Consider the following 21,320-nt stretch of genomic DNA (forward strand, 5'->3'; position numbering starts at 1 on the left):
AGAAAAAAAGCCCAAGATACTCTAAGAACAGCTATTGTTTTTCCTGAGTACTTTTATTTTTTTATTTACTTTACCTTCTAATTCATGAGCCAAGTCTATTATTGACTTTGCCCATGTATACTGGAGTACTATCTAGAAACGAATCGTAAAAAATGCCTGACTGGGGATGCCTGGGTGGCTCAGCAGTTGAGCGTCTGCCTTTGGTTCAGGATGTGATCCCGTGGTCCTGGGTAAGTGTCATCGTCATCGTCCCCCCCACAATCAGGCTCCCTGCAGGGGACCTACTTCTCCCTCTGCTTATGTCTCTCTCTCTCTCAAGAATAAATAAATAGTCTTAAAAAAACAAACAAACAAACAAACAAACAAAAAAAACACCCTGACTGATGTCCTTTAAGTAATGACAGCAGTCTCTTGGCTGCTTCCTTTCACATCTTCCTGAGAAATAAATTTATTTTATTTCTGAGCCAATCCTTTGGGCTAAGAGGCCTATGAAGTCTCCAAGGCCTATTGGATCTCCCTGTTCTACTAATCTGACTTCACATAAAACATCATTAAAATAAAAACTGTGAGGCATTATTAATGATACTGGAATTAAAATAAAATTTAAAAACCACACCCACACAAAAAACTTGTGAGATATAAGTCTGACCTATGAAATCCATTACCTCCAGACCCCATAGCTTCAGTATAATCTGGACACAAGTTGGTAGTGCTTGCTCTCATCACATTAATATCTTTTCTATCCTAATAGGTTACTGAATAAGGCAGGAAGCATTTTTTTTTAAGTACCCATAATGATGAGACTTGGTATACTGTTATAACTAATTACTAAAACAGCCTTTGGTATGACACTTCCAGGATACAAATCTCAGTTCTGATCTTGGACATGTTACTTAACTTTTCAGCCTTAGTCACCTCCCATAAAAAGATGGTGATAATTATAGATTCTATCTCAAAACGTTGTTATAAGGATTAAATAAGACATCATATATAATAAAGCACTTAAAGTAACAAACATTAAATGAAAGCCAGCTGTATCACTGAAGATGAAGAATACTACATACACTTTTCCCCATAATTATTATGTTTTAAAAGATTTTATTTATTTATTCATGTGAAACACAGAGAGGCAGAGATATTAGGCAGCGGGAGAAGCAGGCTCCCTACAGGGAGCCTGATGTGGACTAGATCCCAGGACCCTGGGATCACCACCTGAGCCAAAGGCAGATGCTCAACCACTGAGCCACCCAGGCACCTCTCTTCCCTGTAATTATTAAAGAAAATTTTCTTCTGCTCTTTTCTTCTTCCACAAAATATTTGAGCTTCTCAGCCTTGCTCTCTCTTATAATGCTAGCGAAAAAATTTCAAACTTCACATTGATAAGCAATTCCTCCTGATTAACAGTTTACAAAAGGGGGTTCATGGATGAATGAAGCAAATGTGGGAAAATCCTCAAATTACTGGATCTAAGTGATGAGAAAAAAATGGAATTACAACATAATAGTGTTGAAAATCTATTGAGCACTAATTATGTATTAAGCATTACCTGAGGACTTTATTGATTCATCTATTCATAGCAATCCTCTACAGTAGGTTCTAACACTATCCACTCACAGATGAAGGAACTGTGACACAAAGAGATGAAAGAAATTACCCCAATTTTGCCCAGCTCTAAGTGGCCATTTTAGGACTAGAACACTGGTAATTTAGCTCCATAAACTGCCTCTCATAAGACCACATAAACATCAGGATGCCTGGATGGCTCAGCAGTTGAGCATCTGCCTTCAGCTCAGGGCGTGATCCCAGGGTCCTGGGATCTAGTTCCACATCGGGCTCCCTGCATGGAGCCTGACTCTCTCTCTCTCTGTCTCTCATGAATAAATAAATAAAATCTTTTAAAAAACCAAACACATAAACATATGGCCTGACAACTCATGCTGTCATAAATTTCAAACCATTTCTCAAATTTCTACTAACATCTTCCATTCCCTTCCTTGTTAATAGATTTTTCCTTTAAAAACCTTGTCACATTACAACTCCTTAAGAGCCTCAAAAGCAGAAAACCCTGTCACCAATCAAACTATCTCCTACCTTTGCCTACTTTTGAATTCAGGGCAGTGGTGAAGATTTAAGACACCTAGCTTATGATTCCAACTAAACTATAATCTTCTCAACAAATCAAATCCTAAAATAAAGCTCCCCAGTTGGTCTCCCTTCAGGAGGTTTACTTGCAAGCCATCTAAATGATTAGAAAGTTCACAGAAGGAATTCAATGATTGCAAAATGTTTATGTGAATACCCACCTGAGAGGGCAGGAGGTAACCTCATCCATTACCCCCATCATTCACTGGGAAAGAAGAGCAAAGTGCCAGGCCTATGGATAGGGTATTTCCCATGTTACAGTCTAACCAGCTAAAGACCACCTGAACGAGCCTGTAATAGGCCAACAAAATCAGACTTATTGACTCGAGAGAGGGAGGAAATTCCACAGGAAGGGTTGGAATGCAATGCAGGAGGAGAAGAAAAGCTCTTTTGTGAAAGGCTAAGTTCCAACTATAGGACTGAAGATGTATGGGAAGCAGGGAACAATTCTGGAAGGGTTGCAGTTTTCGAGGTGAGACTAGGAGAGGCAGGGATTAATTGGAGATTAAATGTTATCTTGAAGGGAGGGTCATTTAGCAATTGGGTATCTCCAGTAAGAAAACAAAAAATGGCAAAGCGAGTCTGGAGCAAACAGCTGTTACCTCTCAAAGAGGGAGTTATTACAGCATTTTACAATTGCTGCATGAAACACTCTATTAATTTTGCAGCGGGCTATATATCTCTCTCTTCTCTCCCAGCGTGATTAATGCAAGGGCTGCTTTTTCTATTTTCATTCCGCACTGATTTTCATTTTCCCAGGAGATACAGATGCTTCCATTTCCAGAATAATAAAAGTTACATTTCACGGAAGAAAATACAAATGGACATACGAATGGTTATCTCCTCCATTCTCTCTCCTTCCTAAAGATCAGCAGGACTTTGGGGGGTGGGGGGCAAGAGACGGGAATCCTGAAGCGCTGAGCCTTTCTGGGAGCTCAGCCGGGCCTGGCTAACTCAGAACACACCCCCGCTATCACACTTGCTCGCACCGTCCACCACGCACATAACCCGAGGCAACTAAGAGGGAGTCCGGGGTAAAGCTCAGCCTTCCCAGTATCAGAGAAAGGCCGAGTACAAAGGCCAAGTCTGGAATCTGTCTCCCACGTCGCGGCAGTTTCCTTACAAGGGAGCCCTGATGAAGCTGTGGTTCGCAGAGCTGCAGGTCTCAAGCCTGCGTCTTTTTGTTGGGGGCCTTCACCCTGGGGTTCATACATACAACTCGGAGCCATTCTGGGCCGAGGAACTGGTGCAGCCCTGAAGCGGAAAGGGAAAGGACGCCTCGGGGCACCCAATGCCCAGTCAGCGTCACAAAATCCACAGTCGGTGCTACCCGGTTCACACATAGGCCCGCGCCGCCCCCGCGCCGCCCCCGCGCCCATTTCCTCAATGCACGCGACCAACTCACCTCTCCTAGCCGACACCAGCAAGAAAGCCGGAAGGAAACTAGGAGCAGAGGCCTGTGGGAAATGTAGTCTTCGGTAGGGAGGGACCGGCCCCGCCCAAAATTGCCGGGCGGAGTGCGCAAGCGCACGTGCTAGCTGGTGATGGGGGAGACGGCTGGGAGGCTCTTGCGTTTTGAGGTTGGGCTACCGGGAGAGGGGCTTCAAGGCTGCCCAGGAATGAAGGAAGCGCATTCTGGGAGGTTGGCTTCGTGTTTTTCGCTGAAGAAGCCCTGCTATGACTAAGAAAGAAGTCTTGACACCGGCAGGGACATAATCTACTTCCTAGGCGCACAGCAGGTGCTCAGTATACATGCCCACGTAGGCTGTGGATATACGTCAAGTATTCAATAAAAAATCCTCAAACCATAGCCGATCGGGGATCAGATGACAGATAAAGGTCGCTCGTGCTTGCTCGAGTCCCCTCCTTCCCTTCCTCCTCTCCGTTTTTTTCTCCTTCTTGCAGCTGTGAACAGATGGTTCTATGAATTAGTGTTAGGTTACGGTGATGGATAAAAGTCGCCCGCCACACACACCTCATGGGCCATTTCTCTTTTCTCAGTTTCAGTTACTAGCCCTCACCTGCCATCCCCAAACAGACATTCCTCCTTTGGGGAGATAGATGGTCAATAGTAGCCTAAGGCTGTGTCACAATGTGTACATCATTCACCTCCCTTCCTCACGTTATTAGGCATTTTATCAGCTCACATCACAAAAAAGAAAGATGAGTACAGCACAACAAGGTATTTTGAGAAAGAGAACACATTCACATAACTTTTGTTATATTGCAAACTTTCACAATATACAGTATATTGTTATATTTCATTATTATTTCTCTTAATAATAGAAGAAATATTATTATTTCTCTTAATAGAAGAAATATTATTATTTCTCTTAATAATAGAAGAAATATTAACTGTGCCTAATTTATAAATTAAACTTTATTATAGTATGTATGTATAGAAAAAAAAACAGTATATACAGGGTTAAGTACTATCTACCCTTCCAGGCAACCTCTGAGGGTCTTGAAATGTGTCCTCTGACGATCAGGGAGGACTAATGAATTGTCATTCAGATGTCCTTTATCCTTACTGATTTTTAAAAATCTAGTAGAGGTATGAGAGAAGTGTGCCTATTGCTGTTTTCCCTTTAGTTCCATCAGGTTTTGCTTCATGTATTTTCAAGTTCTGTTAAGTACATATACTTACACTGTTTTTGTTTTCCTCATGAAGAAGATTGAAAAGTGAACATTAGGAAGAGTATCCTCAGGGGCACCTGGGTGGCTCAGGTCTTGATACTGGGGTCCTGGGCTCGAGTCCTGCATCAGGCTCCCCGGGGGGAGCCTGCTTTTCCCTCTGCCTATGTCTCTGCCTCTGTGTGTGTGTGTCTCATGAATAAATAAATAAAATCTTTTAAAAATATCTTCAGAAGGGACGCCTGGGTGGCTCAGGGGTTGAGCACCTGCCCCTGGCTCAGGGCGTGATCCCCGGGTCCCAGGATTGAGGCCCACATCGGGCTCCCTGCATGGAGCCTGCTTCTCCCTCTGCCTACGTCTCTGCCTTTCTCTCTCTGTGTCTTTCATGAATGAATAAATAAAATCTTTTTAAAAAATATCTTCAAAAAAAAAACTTCAGAAGTCTTTAGTGAGTAATCATTGAATTTGTCATGTATTGGGTTCATTCAGGAAAGGAATGGGATAAGCCCACCAAGACTTATCCACCACTGCAGCATCCTCCCCATCTCAAATATTTTGATACCATGGTTAATAGATGGAAGAATTTGTTCTCCTCTCAAGAATATAAAACTTAAAAAAAAAGAATATAAAGCTTTAGAAATAATTAGAAAATGTCAATGCCAATCTTATTCTAATTTTGCAAATAGGAGAATATATATGCAGTAGGAGATACATGAAAACTACAATTCTGGGTTTGTCTATTTCTCCCTTTCATTGGTTTAGTTTTTGCTTCATGTATTTTTGAAGCTATATTATCTAGTATATACACATTTATGATTGTGTGTCATCCCAATGAATTGACCCTTCTATTATGAAACATTTCTCTATGTCTTGTCTTAACCTCTATTTTATCCAGTATTAGTATAGTTGCTCTAGTTTTCTTACACTTACTGATTGGCTGATATCTTTTTCCATTTTTTCCCCCTTGAATCTACCTGTGGTTTTATATTTAAAATATGTTTATGGGGATCCCTGGGTGGCGCAGCGGTTTGGCGCCTGCCTTTGGCCCAGGGCGCGATCCTGGAGACCCGGGATCGAATCCCACGTCGGGCTCCCGGTGCATGGAGCCTGCTTCTCCCTCTGCCTGTGTCTCTGCCTCTCTCTCTCTCTCTCTCTCTCTATGTGACTATCATAAATAAATAAAATTTAAAAAAAAAAAAAATAAAAAAAAATAAAATATGTTTATGATAGATATCGTGTAATCTGGGTTTCAAATTTTTTATCCAGTATGAGTCTTTGGGTTTTCACTGAAATACTTACACTTATTTTGTCATATATATTTCAGCTACATATATTATAAACCCACTATATAGTGTTGCATTATTTTACTTTAAACAGTATGTATATTAATAAGATTTAAAGAAGAAAACATATTTTGTATTTACCCATATGTTGACCATATCTGATGTTTTTCCTTCCATCCTGTTGGGACTGTATTTTCATCTAAAGTCAATTATCTTCAAGCTGAAGAATTTCCTTTACCATTTTCTTTCAAAGATTTTATTTATTGAGAGAGAGCAAGCCAGGGGAAAAGCAGAGGGAGAGGGAGAGGCAGACTCCCCACTGAGTAGGGAGCCCCACATGGGGCTCAATCCCAGAACTCTGGGATCAGGCATGACCTGAGTCACAGGCAGACGCTTAACCAACTGAGCCTCACAGGAGCCCCACCTTTACCATTTTCTAAACTGCAGTTCTGCTACTTGTAATCCAAATTTTCGTTTGTCTGAAATTATCTTTATTTCATCTTCATTTTAAAAGCATATTTTTCTCTGGAGATAGAATTCTGAATTGACATACTTTTCTTTAGTTCTTTTTTTTTTTTTTAAGATTTTATTTCTTTCTTTGAGAGAGTGAGCGAGAGAGAGCTCGAGCAGAGGGAGGGGCAGAGGGGGAAGCAGACTCCCCTTCTGAGCAGGGAACTGGATGCGGGGCTGGATTCCAGCAGCCTGAGATCTCCACCTGAGCCCAAGGCACACTTAACCAACTAAGCCACCCAGGCACCACTACTTTTCTTTAGTTCTTTAAAGATGTTATTCTATTGTCTTTTGGCTACTATTGTTTCTAATTAAGTCAGCATTATTCATATTTTTGTTCCCCAATATTTTATGTATGGTTTTTCTCCAACTGATTAAAAGATTTTCTATTGTTGAATTTTGGTGGTTTTGGTCATAGTTTTTGTTCTCCCACATTCTGTCAATCCTCTCATTCTAGATCTCTAGTTATGAGTCTTGTTTCATAAATACCTTTATTTTTTTAAATCTGAAGTACAAAGAGGACTTGATCCCAGGACCCCTGGATCATGACCTGAGCCAAAGGCAGATGTTCAACCACTGAGCCACTCAAGTGCCCCAAAACCTTTCCTTTTCCATAGAAAAGCCATAGCTCATTGGAGTTCCTATCTATTGCTAGATGGCATGCTGCCCAGTGAATTGTTGAATTAGGCCAATTTGATACTTACTCAGTTGAATTTTTTTGACAAAACTGAGGTACAGGAGGTCATTTTATCCCATACAGATTATGGGTCAAAATTATGATCAGCTGGATACGGTTGTGTCTGCTAGGTTTCTTCACTGTCATATTACTATTTTTCCTTTGTGAAATTAATAAATATTTATGGAGCGATGGTTTAAGATAATATCAACATCTGTTTCTCGTCGAATTTTTACCTCCTAGTTTCAGCATCTGTTGATGATTCGTACCAGATCAATTATTCCTATGATTGTTGATGGTGATTTTTTTTTTAAGATTTATGTATTTATTCAGAGAGAGAGAGAGAGAGGCAGAGACACAGGCAGAGGGAGAAGGAGGCTCCATGCAGGGAGCCCGATGTGGGACTTGATCCCGGGACTCCAGGGTCACGCGCCAGGCTGTAGGCGGCGCTAAACCGCTGCGCCACCCGGGCTGCCCGATGGTGATTTTTTTAATTCCACCATTCCTCCCACATTACTAAGTTGGCATTCTACTATAAAGCATGTTTCATGGAGTCTTATTTTAATCACTGGGTTATTAAATGGTCTTACTTAAACTGATACTATCATGACTTATTTAATACTCATATTGTCCCATGTTCGGCCGGTGGGAACTCCTTCAGACTGACACTGTGATATTTTGGCATATTTTATTTTATTTTTTATTTTTTTTAAGATTTTATTTATTTATTCATGACAGACACACAGAGAGAGAGGCAGAGACACAGGCAGAGGGGGAAGAAGGCTCCACGCAGGGAGCCCGACGTGGGACTCTGGGACTCGATCCCGTGTCTCCAGGATCACACCCTGAGCTGAAGGTGGCGCTAAACCTCTGAGCCACCCGGGCTGCCCCTTTTGACATATTTTAATCACTTTTTGAGCACTTCTCTACTTTCTACCCCCACAAAATGTTCCAAACCCATCTTGTATTTTCTCTACTGGGGTTCCTTGGATCTGGGTGCTAGATATTCTTATTGGTACTGGGATGCCATTTCTTCCTTGTCCTTTGCTAGAAAACACACACACACACACACACACAGCCCTATGTGTATTTCTATATCTACTGAAAAATATCATGGGGGTGCCTGGTTGGCTAAGCTGATAGAGCATCCCACTCTTGATCTTGGGGTGGTGAGTTTGAGCCCCACATTGGGTGTAAAGGTTACTTAAGCCAAAAATATGACTTTATAGTGATAGCTCCAATTCCAACCCAGCATCACAGAGTTCATTCTAGCCTCCTCTCCCTATTGCAACGTCCTTCTCCAGCAGTAATAAAGTTTTCTCGCATTATATTAGGTTACTCCCACAATACACTTTTTTGCTTGATTCTAGAATATATGAAGTAGTAGTTTCAGAATTGCTGATCTGTATCACTGTATAATCAGTCCTACTAGCTAATTTGTTTACAGGGTTTTTTGTTTGTTTTGCTTTTAGCTTGAGGGAATATGGTCATATTGTCTTTCAAAAGTTGCTTAGGTGAAGGGCGCCTGGCTGGTTCAGTTGGTAGAACATGTGATTCTTGATCTTGGGGTGACAAGTTCAAGCCCTATATTGGATGTAGAGCTTTTTATTTTTTTAATTTTATTTTTCTTTATTTATTCACAAGAGACACACAGAGAGAGGCAGAGACATAGGCAGAGGGAGAAGCAGGCTCCCTCTAGTATACAGAAAGATATACTAGAGAAGTGTCACCTCACCATCCCTTCGTGGACTAAAATTTCCTATATTTTTGGGTCTATTTGTAGACTTTCTGTTCTATTTCACTGGTCTGTTCAGGCATGAGTTCTGCATCATTTTGATTATAGGGATTTTTTAGTTTTTTTATCTGGTAGGACTAGGACCCCTTTGTAACTTTTCAGTGTTAACCTGGCTATTTTTTTTAAAAGATTTTATTTATTTATTCATGAGAGACACAGAGAGAGAAAGGCAGAGACGCAGGCATAGGGAGAAGCAGGCTCCATGCAAGAAGCCTGATGTAGGACTCAAACCTAGGACTCCAGGATCACGCCCTCAGCCAAAGGCAGATGCTCAACCACTGAGCCACGCAGGCATCCCTAACCTGGCTATTCTTGCATAAAACCTGTACTGCTACCACTGTGGATACTCTACATACTTCAAATGAAATGACCAACTGAATTGTCCCTCTCTGGCAATTCTCTTTCCCAATATTTTTTCTCTTCATGGCCCTTATCAGAAATGAAGTTTTCTTAGTTAGGTACACAGTGGTTGTAGGTTTCCCAGATTTTCCTGGAGATTGGAGATCTTGTCTTCAATATTCACTAGCATATTGGCAAAGGCTAGAGAGCACTCCATGGCACACTGTTTTCCTCTAAAGCATTTGCTTTACGTTTTACAATCAGATCACCAAAGCACCTGGAATTTATATGTGTGTGGTATGGGGTAAGGGCCAAGATTAATTTTTTATCATTATAGAAATGCAATTGACCCAGTGGTATTTATTGAAAAGACTGCTATATTGCAACCATATTGCAAGGAACCTTTGTCATAAATTAGATAACCACATATATGTAAGTCTATTTCAAGGATGTTTATTTTGTTCCATTGGTCTATTTGTCCATTCTTATACTAATGCCATACTGCCTTAATGTCCAAAGGACAATTTATTACACTAAAAATCTAAGGAGAAAAACATTATATCAGTGTGACAAAATAGCATCTGATAATATTTGGCAGGCATTTCTAATAAAAAAGTTAAAAAAAATTAGGGGGTCACCTGAGTGGCTCAGTCAGTTAGGTATCTGCTTTGGCTCAGGTCATGATCCCAAGGTCCTGGGATTGAACCCCACATCAGGCTCCCTGCTCAGCAGCAAGCCTGCTTCTTCCTCTCCCTCTGCCTGCAGCTCCCCATGCTTGTGCTTGTTCACTCTCTCTCTCTTTCTGTGAAATAAATAATTTTTAAAAATCTTAAAAAAAAAAGAAGTTAACTAGGGATTGAAGGAAACAATTGAGCTATAATAAAGTCAGTTTACTTCAAACCTAGAACAAACATTACACTAAGTGGCTTCCATTAAATAGGTGAAAACAACTAAAATGCCTGCTATCACCACTAATCCAAAATCTTATTCTGGAGATTCTTTCTAAGATTAATAAAATGATCACTATAAATACTTAGAAAAAGCCAAAATTATATCCATATGCAGCTGATGTAACTGATTTCCTAGAAAACCAAGGATCTAGTAAAAAAAATTTAAAAGATTATTGAATAATGAAAGGTATGATTGCATTCATTAAAAAAATTTTAAATTTTAATATGACAGTGTCACCATAAATACAGATATAAACCACAATCTGGGTAGCTAAATCCATCTTTTATAATACTAGGTAAAGGATTAATATCTAGAATTCCACAATTCTCATATGAAATATTCTAATAAAAAAGGAACATAGGCAAAAGACATGAATTAGTAAATTATGGTGTTCAGCAATAAACAGATATGTAAATATGCTCAACTCACTATAAAGCACATTCCAAAGTGGAAATATAAGGAAATAATACTTCATTGGTTGGAGGACTTGTAAGTTGGCACAACAGTGATGTTCTCCACTGCAATTTCAATGAAGTTGAAAATGAATATAATCTGTGACTGAGCAATCTCACTTTTTGATAAATGCTACAGAGAAACTTTTGTTTATGGATAGCAAGAAACACAGATATTCAATATTTTTCAGCACGAAATTATATATAATTTAAATATTGATCATTCAGAGGCCTAAATACATATGGTATATTTATATAAAGAATATGGTTAGGGCAGCTCCGGTGGCGCAGCGGTCTAGCGCGCCTGCAGCCCAGGGCGTGATCCTGCAGACCCTGGATCCAGTCCCACGTCAGGCTCTCTGCATGGAGCCTGCCTCTGCCTGTGTCTCTGCCTTTCTCTTTCTCTCTGTCTCTATGAATAAATAAAATCTTTAAAAAAATAAAATAAAGAATATGGTTAGAGAGCGGCCCGGGTGGCTCAGCGGTTTAGCACCGCCTTCAGCCCAGGGCATGATCCTGGAGACCTGGGATCTAGTCCCACATCGGGCTCCCTGCATGGAGCCTGCTTCTCCCTCTGCCTGTGTCTCTGCCTCTCTCTCTCTCTGTGTGTGTCTCTATGAATAAATAAATAAAATCTTTAAAAAAAAAAAAGAAAAGTACCACTTAAAATTCAAAAAACGCAAGCAGCTGACTGGATAACATAATTTGAATTGCTTTCCTTGCCATACAGATAACCATACACCTGTCATAATGCTGACATTTCCATCCTTGAAGCCACTCCTCTGGTTATGGCAAATATCTATCAAACTAGAATCACATCTGCCATAGGTATTTGGAATGGGAATTCTATGTAGAATTCTATGTATGTCTGAGATACACTGAGTTAAACTTTTTTTGATAGTCTTTTGTTAGGTACTGTTCCCTCGAGAAATATAGTATACAGAACTCCCATGCTTGTTTTACCACAAAATTATTTTCTTCCCTTATCATTAAAGTACTAGTGTTTTGGGGTGCCTGGCTGGCTAAGTTGGTAGAACATGTGCCTCTTGAGCCCAGGTTGTGAGTTCAAGGCCAACGTTGGGTGTGGATTGCTTAAAAAGTAAAAAAAAAAAAAAAAAAAACTTAAAATACTAATGTTTTGTGGAACATACTTTCAGAAATTTTAGGTTAATGTACTGTCTCCAGAAGACCTCTGTTAACATGAAAATCATACAAGGCAGGAGAAACATATTGACCTATTAGTGAAAACTAATTTTATTATACTTCTTAAAATACATTTTTTGTGTTGCATTTTTTTCTAACATTGCATATACTGTTTTCAAATTAAAAACAATTTGAAATCATGAGTGGGTCTTGTTATTCTAGATGAATAATTATTCAATAACGTCTGCCCAATCTGAGCAAAGTGGACTTGGAAGTACAAGTTTTAATGTAGGGGACGCCTGGGTGGCTCAGTGATTGAGGTCTACCTTTGGTTCAGGGCCTGATCCCAGAGTCCTGGGATCAAGTCCCACATGGGGCTTCCTGACTGGAGCCTGCTTCTTCCTCTGGCTGTCTTTGCCTTCTCTCTGTGTCTCTCATGAATAAATAAAATTTAAAAGAAAAACAAAACAAAACAAAACAACAACAAAAAAAAACAGGGCAGCCCGGGTGGCTCAGTGGTTTAGCACCGCCTTTGGCTGGGGCCTGATCCTGGAGACCCGGAATTGAGTCCCACGTCGGGCTCCCTGCATAGAGCCTGCTCCTCTCTGCCTGTGTCTTTGCCTCTCACTCTGTGTCTTTCGTGAATAAATAAAATATTTTTTTTAAAGTCTTAATGTAGGACTATAATAAGATTACAGAGTTTTGTAATAATCATCTTATTTTGTGGAAGGTACTAATTTTTGTGTCGAATGCCAACTTTTCATATCTGTTGTTGTTCATTCCTTTTTAAAAGCTGATGAGGCTAAGATAAATGAGAATAAAAGAAACAACCTAAGAGATACTGAAGCGTATAATGCCATTTTTTTCCAATATGGTACATTGCTCAAACTAAAATCGGGATACCTAATTAAATCACAACATGTCAGGTCCCTGGATATTCCTGTTAAATTGTTTTATGTTTTATAATTATTTTAATAGACTGAACGATTTACTGAACTTTATTTGGAATTGGAATGCTTGTGTTTATCATAAGTGATACTGGTCCAGGTTTTGCTTTCTAGGGGCTATCCTCATTTAATTATATTGTTGAGATATGAGATATTTGCCTTATAGAATGATGTAGCAGAATTTTGTTAGAGGATATCCTTTTTTTTTTTTTTTAAGATTTAATTTATTTATTCATGAGAGACACAGGGAAGCAGAGACATGAGGAACTCAATCCCAGGACCCCGGGATCATGACCTGAGCCAAAGGCAGACGCTCAACCACTGAGCCACCAGGTGCCCTGAGGTTATCTATTCTTTAAAACTTTTTATTTCCTGCAAAACTACTGATTTTATTTTTTTTTTCGATTTTTTTTTCAATTTTTATTTATTTATGATAGTCACAGAGAGAGAGAGAGAGAGAGGCAGAGACACAGGCAGAGGGAGAAGCAGGCTCCATGCACCGGGAGCCCGATGTGGGATTCGATCCCGGGTCTCCAGGATCGCGCCCTGGGCCAAAGGCAGGCGCCAAACCGCTGCGCCACCCAGGGATCCCTGATTTTATTTTTAAATAAATAAAAAATGAATTAAAAAATGAAAAAACCAACTGCCTGTTATACAAAAGGCACTCTGGGTGGGGACAGAGTGGTATATAAGACAAACACTAGTTCCTCAATCCAAGTTTCCTAAATGCATTAAGGTTATTAATTTCCTAACAAGTAGACCTTTGGTGATTTCCCACAAATTTTTCTTTTTTTTTTTTTTAAGATTTTATTTATTTATTCATGAGAGACACAGAGAGAGAGAGGCAGAGACAGGCAGAGAGAGAAGCAGGCTCCATGCAGGGAGCCCGATATGGGACTTGATACTGGGTCTCCAGGATCAGGACCTGAGGCAAAGGCAGATGCTTAACTAATGAGCCACCCAGGCATCCCTCCCACAAAATTTCATTTGTAGGCATCAAATTATCATCACTGAGTGGTCTAAATTTTCAGATTTCATTTTTTTAAAGATTTTAAAAATTTATTCATGAGACAGGCAGAGACATAGGCAAGAGGAAGAAGCAGGCTACCTGCGGGGAGCCAATGCGGGATTCAATCCCAGGACCCTGGAGCATGCCCTGAGCTGAAGGCAGCAGATGCCCAACCACTGAGCCATTCATATGTCCCTAGATTTAATTTTCTATTTAAGAAAAGCTTACTATAGAAATTTTCAAATATGTGCAAAAATAGTAGGGATAGCACAGTAAACCCTATGTATTTTTTTTTTTTTTTTTAGAGAAACATTGTGTTTAATGGTAAAGCTTAACACACTCCAGCACCAGGCATGGCCTGAAGTTGAAGCAGCAGGGACGGGTAGGTGACCCTCAGGGAGCCTCACATGGTGAAGAGGATGAGGAAGGCAACCATCAAACAGAAGAGCCCAAAGGCCTCAGACAGGGCAAAGTTCAGAATGGCATAGGAGAAGAGCTGCTGCTCAAGAGACGGGTTCCTGGCATAGCCAATGATCAAGCTGCCAAACACTGTCCCCAATACCAGCCCCTGAATCAGCCACACCAACTGTGGCAGCCCCAGTGCCAATAAACTTGGCTGCTGTGTCAATGTCCCAGAAGACAACACTGGTCTGGAACTCCTGTCGGGCCATATGGAGTGAGGAGCTGCATTAGGATGGCTGTTTAGGTGGGATCTCTGGTCTACTCAAGTAGGAGGCAAAGGCCTGATTAGATCCCTGGTACAGCAGAGGATCAGAGCCGGAGGAATGAGTAATGCCCCGGTGGTCTGCATTTTCTCAGTCTGCACTCCCACAGCCCTGCGGCCCCTAATCCGACCACAGCGTTTGCCTGGCTCAAAGTGACTCAAACCCTATGTACTTAGCATACCCCCACACCCATGCCATGATCATGCCTAAAAAAATGAACAATTGTTTAATATAATCCACACTGTTTTCACAACGATCTAAAATTTTTTTTTTCAGCTATCCAAATCAGGATGGTATTGACTATATCTTCTTATTTTCTGCAAGCTTATGCTCTGGCATTTGGGGATTTGATCCTGGACAGGCTATCCTTCCCAGGGGTAGCAAATTCCTAGAAATAGCCAACAACCTTTTTTTTTTTCCTTTCTTTCTTTTTTTTTTTTTTTAGAGAGAGGAGAGGCTTGAGGAGCAGTGGGGAGGTGTAGGGGGAGAGGGAGACTGAGAATCTTAAGTACGCTACATACCCAGTGCAGAGCCAGACACAGGGTTGGATCTCACAATCCTGAGATCATGACCTGAGCTGAAATTAAGAGCCAGATGTTTAACCAATTGAGCCACTGAGGTGCCCCAAACAAGTCTTCTGATACCATGCCTTTGATTTACAAACCAGCTAACCAAAGCCCCAACTGTTTCCTTTATCAAACTCTCACGAACCAAGCCAATATTCCTCCTGTCCAAATCACCCCAGGGCCAAGTACCAAAAAACTAGGGATCACCTCAATAACTCAGCCTGCCATAATTGTTAAAACTATCCAATCCCAAACTTTCTCAGTGTACTTATCCAGTGTCACCCATTCCTTGGAGGGGAGAACCTTCAGTAAAGGCTCTGTGCTTTACTCTGCCCTCTCCCAACTTGTGCCTCCTAACAGAACTGGGTACTTTCCCAAGTGGCTCTGCAGGCATGCTGTGCCTAATTTTTGAGATCGTTCAGTATAAACTTCTTCCTTCATGACAATCATTTCCATGTCTGCATGTCCTACCATACTTGATTAGAACAAATCCTGGGTACATTTTAACACAGGGATCCCAACACACTCCACACACTGTATTTAGGTCTCTTGGGTCTCTTTTATGTATTTCTTTAGTGTAAAACTTGGTAATGCAATTTACTTTTTTTAAATTTAACTTCAACTAATTAACATATAGTGTATTAGTTTCAGAGGTAGAGTTCAATGTTCATCAGTCTTATATAATACCCAGTGCTCATTATATCACATGCCCTCCTTAATGTCCATCACCCAGTTACCCCATCCCCATGCTCTTGTCGCCTCCAGCAACCCTCTTTGTTTCCTATGATTAAGTCTTTTATGGTTTGTCACCCACTCTGATTTTATCTTGTTTTATTTTTCCCTCTCTTCTCTTGTGATCCTGTTTTTTAAATTCCATATGAGATCATAGAATTGTCTTAAGTCTCTTTTAATTTGCAACATTGTTTTTATTTTGTCTTAATATATATTAAGAAACAAGACATTTATTCTGTGAAATTTTGCACATTGGTTGTTTGCTTCCTTGTATCATTAATCATTCTTTTATTTCCCAAGTTTCCTGTAACCTGGTAATTAGATTTAGAGACTAATTTAAAAGTCTAGATCAACATTTGGGGCAAGAACACTTAACAAATGTGATTTAGCCATTGCATAACACCAAGATGCAAACAGCCTGGCTGACTAATTGAGATATGAATGTATGTTAGTGGTTTCTGTCACTCCGTTCCATTAAAAGCTTCCTACGAATCTTTTTCACCTAATGATCTTTGGATTCATCAATATCACCACCAAGATTATTTCATAAATTAAAAAGTGATTTTTCAAAATTGTTATTCCTTTGACATTTATTAACTAGGCTTCTCTAATAATAAAGAACTTTTCTTCAACTTTTGGTTGTTTAAAATACAGGTAATAAAGGAAGGACAAAATAAATGCTCCACTTTTCCCCTTTATTTACCAGTAAGAGCCCTAGTATGCTTCATACCTGACCACTGCATTTGGTCAGGAAAAAAGGAAGCTATCAAAGGCTATAGTAGTGGTCATGACAAAAAGACACAAGAACCAATCTGAGGGGATTCTCACTGGCCAAAGATAGGATTATCTGTACATAAAAAAAGCTACAATGTATTTTAAAGAATCAATGCAGGAATTATAAGACAAGTGATTTTTAATTTTCAAATAGTTTCTTTTTACATTACTTAGTTAATTTTAAATTAAATTTACTATTTTTTTTAAAGATTTTATTTATTTATTCATGAGAGACAGAGGCAGAGACATGGACAGAGAGAGAAGGCTCCATGCAGGGAGCCTGATGTGGGACTCGATCCTGGGACCCCAGATCACACCCTGGAACAAAGGCAGATGCTCAACTGCTGAGCCACAGAGACGTCCCAATTTTAAATTAAATTTAGACTGGGGCTAGAGAATGTAGACTGTAGAATACCTGTTTTTCAATGAACAAATTGAAAAAGAATTTACTTCCACTATTTTTTTTTTTTTTTTTTTACTTCCACTATTTTAAAAAGAGTAAGTTACCTAAAGTTCAATAAGGATGAATGTTGGTGGAAGGCATTTCTATATTCATTGGACTCATAGTCTTACATATGAGTTTGCAAAGGAGTAATATTAATGATAATAAGAAAACAAAATTTAGTGGCTTAAAACAACAATTGTTTTGTTATACATGATCATATGGGTCAGGAATTTGGGCAGGGGCTCAGTTGGTAGATTCATCTGTTTTATATGGTATCAACTCAAGTCATTCAATGGCATTCAGCTGCTGGCTAGTCTGGAGGATTCAACACTACTTCACTCAAATGTCTGGTGTCTTGGTAGGCATGTGTGGAGTCTGGGCTCAGAAGGGTGCACTTCCTTTCTTTGTAGTCTTAGGGCTTCTCCATGTGGTCTCCCCAGCACAGCAGCCAGACTTTTTAACATAATTCAGGGCCTAAGCTTAAGAGAGCATCCCAAGAGATGAAGTAAAATCTACCAGTAAAGCCTGGGTCCTGAAACTGGCACAGCAATACTTCTACTAATCAAAGTGGTCACAGTCTGCTCAGTCTCAAGGGCAAGGGATGCAGATTCCAGCTCTTGATGGTGGGGGAGAAATGTCAAAGAATTTACAGCAATCTTTATTCTGCCACAGTATTATATTACCATTTTACAAATTAAAAAATTATAGCACATAGCAGTAAAGCATCTTGTCAACATAATTCAAATGGGAAAGTGACAGGACAGAGATGATAAGTGTCTTCCACATTTTTTACATTGATAGGATTAGTTTTTAGAATAAATGTGAAGTTTATCAGGTTTAAGTGATGTGGAATGCATTAACATTCTTTTAATGATATAAAACCTCTCATGCCAAGTCAGTTGCTTATATAAAGGAAGCAATAGGGATTAATTACTATATCCATAGACTGTTCTACAACACAGGATTGAAAAACTATATTTTTACATTATGAATTTTTAGATGATGGGTAAGGTGTGAATGTTGCCTAAAGGCTTTCTTACATTCCTTACATTCATAGGGTTTCTCACCAGAATGAATCCTCAGATGTTGAATAAGGGATGAATTAAGTCTAAAAGCCTTCCTACATTCCTTACATTCAAAAGGTTTTTCACCAGTATGAATACTCTGATGTAGAGTAAGTTTTTGGCGCAATCTAAAGGCCTTCCCACATTCCTTACATTTATAGGGTTTCTCACCAATATGAATACTCTGATGTTGTGTAAGTTGGGAGAGTAATCTAAAAGCCTTCCCACATTCCTTGCAGTCATAGGGTTTAACTCCAATATGAATACTTTGGTGTGAAATTAGTTGTGAGTAACGACTAAAGGCCTTCCAACATTCCTTACATTCGTAAGGTTTCTCACCAGTATGAATTCTGTGATGAAGAATAAGATGATAACCACGACTAAAGGTCTTTCCACATTCCTTACATTCATAGGGTTTCTCTCCAGTATGAATTCTCTGGTGGAGTGTTAATTGTTGTCTCACTCTAAAGGCTTTCCCACATTCCTTACATTCATAGGGCTTCTCACCAGTATGAAGTTTGTGATGTACTCTAAGGCCAGAGCCACACAAAAAGGCCTTCCCACATTCTTTACATTCATAGAGCTTGTCGGCAATATTAAGCTTCTGATGTCGAGTAAGGTGTGCATACTGTCTAAAGGCCTTTCCACATTCTGTACATACATAGGGTTTCTCACCAGTATGAATTCTCTGATGAAGAGTAAGTTGTCCGCGTACTCTGAAGGCCTTCCCACATTCTTTACATTCATAGGGCTTCTCACCAATATGAATTTTCTGATGTACTCTGAGGTCTGGGCCACATATGAAAGATTCTCCACATTCCTTACATTCATAGAGTTTTTCACCAGAATGAAGTCTCTGATGTCGAGTAAGGTGTGCAGTCTGTCTAAAGGCCATTCCACATTCCTTACATTCATAGGGTTTTTCACCAGTATGAATTCTATGATGAAAAGTAAGCTGTTGGCGTACTCTAAAGGATTTCCCACATTCTTTACATTCATAGGGTTTCTCCACAAAATGAATTCTCTGATGTGGAGTCGGAGATGTGTGTGTTTGGTAAGAAGACACTTTTTGAGATGCAATTTTCATTTGACTGAAATATCCCTCCTGCCCTTCAAATTTTCTTTTGGGCTCCCAATCACTTTTTAAAATTAGGCCCTTAAGGCCATGGTTTTTAATCCTTTCCATTATCTTCCATTGGGGTAAGTTTATTTCATAAACGTCATTCTCTGAAGATAACTTCTTGGTCTCATATCTGTTCTCTAAATCTGAAAGAAAATAAGAGAGCAAACACATGGTTTCCTTTTTTAAAAAGAAGTGAAATTTCTACAGTAGAAATAAAAAGACAACTAAAGTAATGCTCAATGAAATTTTAAAAATATAGTTATACAACTTGGAAAAAAAAAAGCATAAGGTAACACCAGGAAAAATGAAAGTTGATGTTAAGAAAGTGAGACTGGTGGGCAGCCCGGGTGGCTCAGCAGTTTAGCGCCTGCATTCAGCCGAGGGCATAATCCTGGAGATCCAGGATCAAGTCCCACATCGGGCTCCCTCTATGGAGCCTGCTTCTCCCTCTGCCTGTGTCTCTGCCCCCCTCTCTCTCTCTCTCTCTCTCTGTGTCTCTCATGAAAAAATAAATAAAATCTTTAAAAAGAAAAAAGTAAAAAAAAATAAAAGAAAAAGAAAAAAGTGAGACTGGTGATTAATAAACATATTAAATCAGTGGATCTCAAATTGAGATGTGAAGTAGAATCATAGGGATAAATATTGATGATTATTAAATCATTAATATGATTATTAAAATCATATTATAAATATGATGATTATTTTTTTAAGGTTTATTTATTTGAGAGAGCACACCCATGCATATGCAGCAGGGGTAGGTAGAGGGAGAGAGAGATTCCCAAGAAGACTGCACTGAGCACAGAGCCTGACCCAGGGCTCAATCCCACAACCTTGAGATCATGACCTGAGCTGAAACCAAGAGTTGGACACTCAACTGAATGAGCCATGCATGTGCCCCTAAATATTGAGGTTTAGATGCCACCTAAAACACCTGGATCAGGGATGCCTAGGTGGCTCAGGAGTTGAGGTCTGCCTTCAGCTCAGGCATGATCCGGAGTCCCAGGATTGAGTCCCATGTCCCATGGGGCACCTGCTTTTCCCTCTGCCTGTGTCTCTGCCTCGGTTTCTCATAAATGAATAAATAAAATCTTTAGAAAAATAAAAATAAATAAATAAAACACCTGGATCAGATTCTACAGTCCTGGCCAGTCCTATATTTAATGTTCTTCACACAACTCTGATGGAATGGAAAGGTTAAGAAATCATACTTAACTTTTTTCAACAATTTCTCTTTATTCTTAAACTAAAATAAAACTTGCTGTGGTTAAAAGGCCTCAACTTACCTTTAACACATCATCTCAGTCTGCTCTATCTCCCACAAATCTTCTCCTTGGGTTTTTTGCACTGTGGCTACTTCTCATCCTGAGGTCTTAGGTCAAAAGTCACTTCCTTTAAGGCTGATTCTACTGTCAGTATATAAACCTCTGTTCTTATACATGTATTATATATCAACATCTGTGCTGAAATTACATATTTATAATTTTTTCCAATTGTTGCTCCTTTTCTTACTCCTAAACCTTTTTTTTTCTTTAAGATTTATTTATTCATGAGAAACACAGAGAGAGAGGGGCAGAGACATAAGCAGAGGGAGAAGCAGGCTCCATGCACGAAGCCCAATGTGGGACTTGATCCTGGGACTCCAGGATCACAGGCTGAGCCAAAGGCAGATGCTCAACCACTGAACCATGCAGGCATCCACTCCTAAATCTCTTCAATGGGAGAAGCAATCTCTATTTTACTCTCTATTAAAAAATACATCCATAGCACTTAATAGGTTTCACTAATTCCCATGGTTAATACTTATTTGGAATATATTTCTGTCTCTAATCTCTCCCATCTTACAACAATGATTAAACATTCCCTTTATTCTTCCAAGCTAGTCCATCTAAATATAGAAATGGAAAATGGTGATTGTATATTCTTATATATCCTTTCATTGCTTAAACCCCTTATCTATCATCGCATAGCCATGAGTTACCTTTTGTCTCAACGTCACAATAAAAGTACTGA

The 21,320-nt window shown here is 39.6% G+C and overlaps 1 protein-coding gene and 1 pseudogene across 1 annotated transcript in view; both read right to left on the reverse strand.

Annotated features, from left to right (window-relative positions):
* The window catches only part of LOC140609709 (uncharacterized), a 118,914-nt gene that overhangs the window by 27,031 nt on the left and 70,563 nt on the right, over window positions 1-21,320 (reverse strand). The window contains exon 5 of the mRNA XM_072784903.1: window positions 18,097-19,453. Within this exon, the coding sequence (XP_072641004.1) occupies window positions 18,097-19,453 (1,357 nt within the window). The remainder of the gene's footprint in view (window positions 1-18,096; window positions 19,454-21,320) is intronic.
* LOC140601800 (ATP synthase F(0) complex subunit C1, mitochondrial pseudogene) lies at window positions 9,813-18,099 on the reverse strand (annotated as a pseudogene).

Source organism: Canis lupus, chromosome 1 (genome assembly GCF_048164855.1).
Source record: "Canis lupus baileyi chromosome 1, mCanLup2.hap1, whole genome shotgun sequence".
In the NCBI taxonomy this organism is placed as follows: domain Eukaryota; kingdom Metazoa; phylum Chordata; class Mammalia; order Carnivora; family Canidae; genus Canis; species Canis lupus.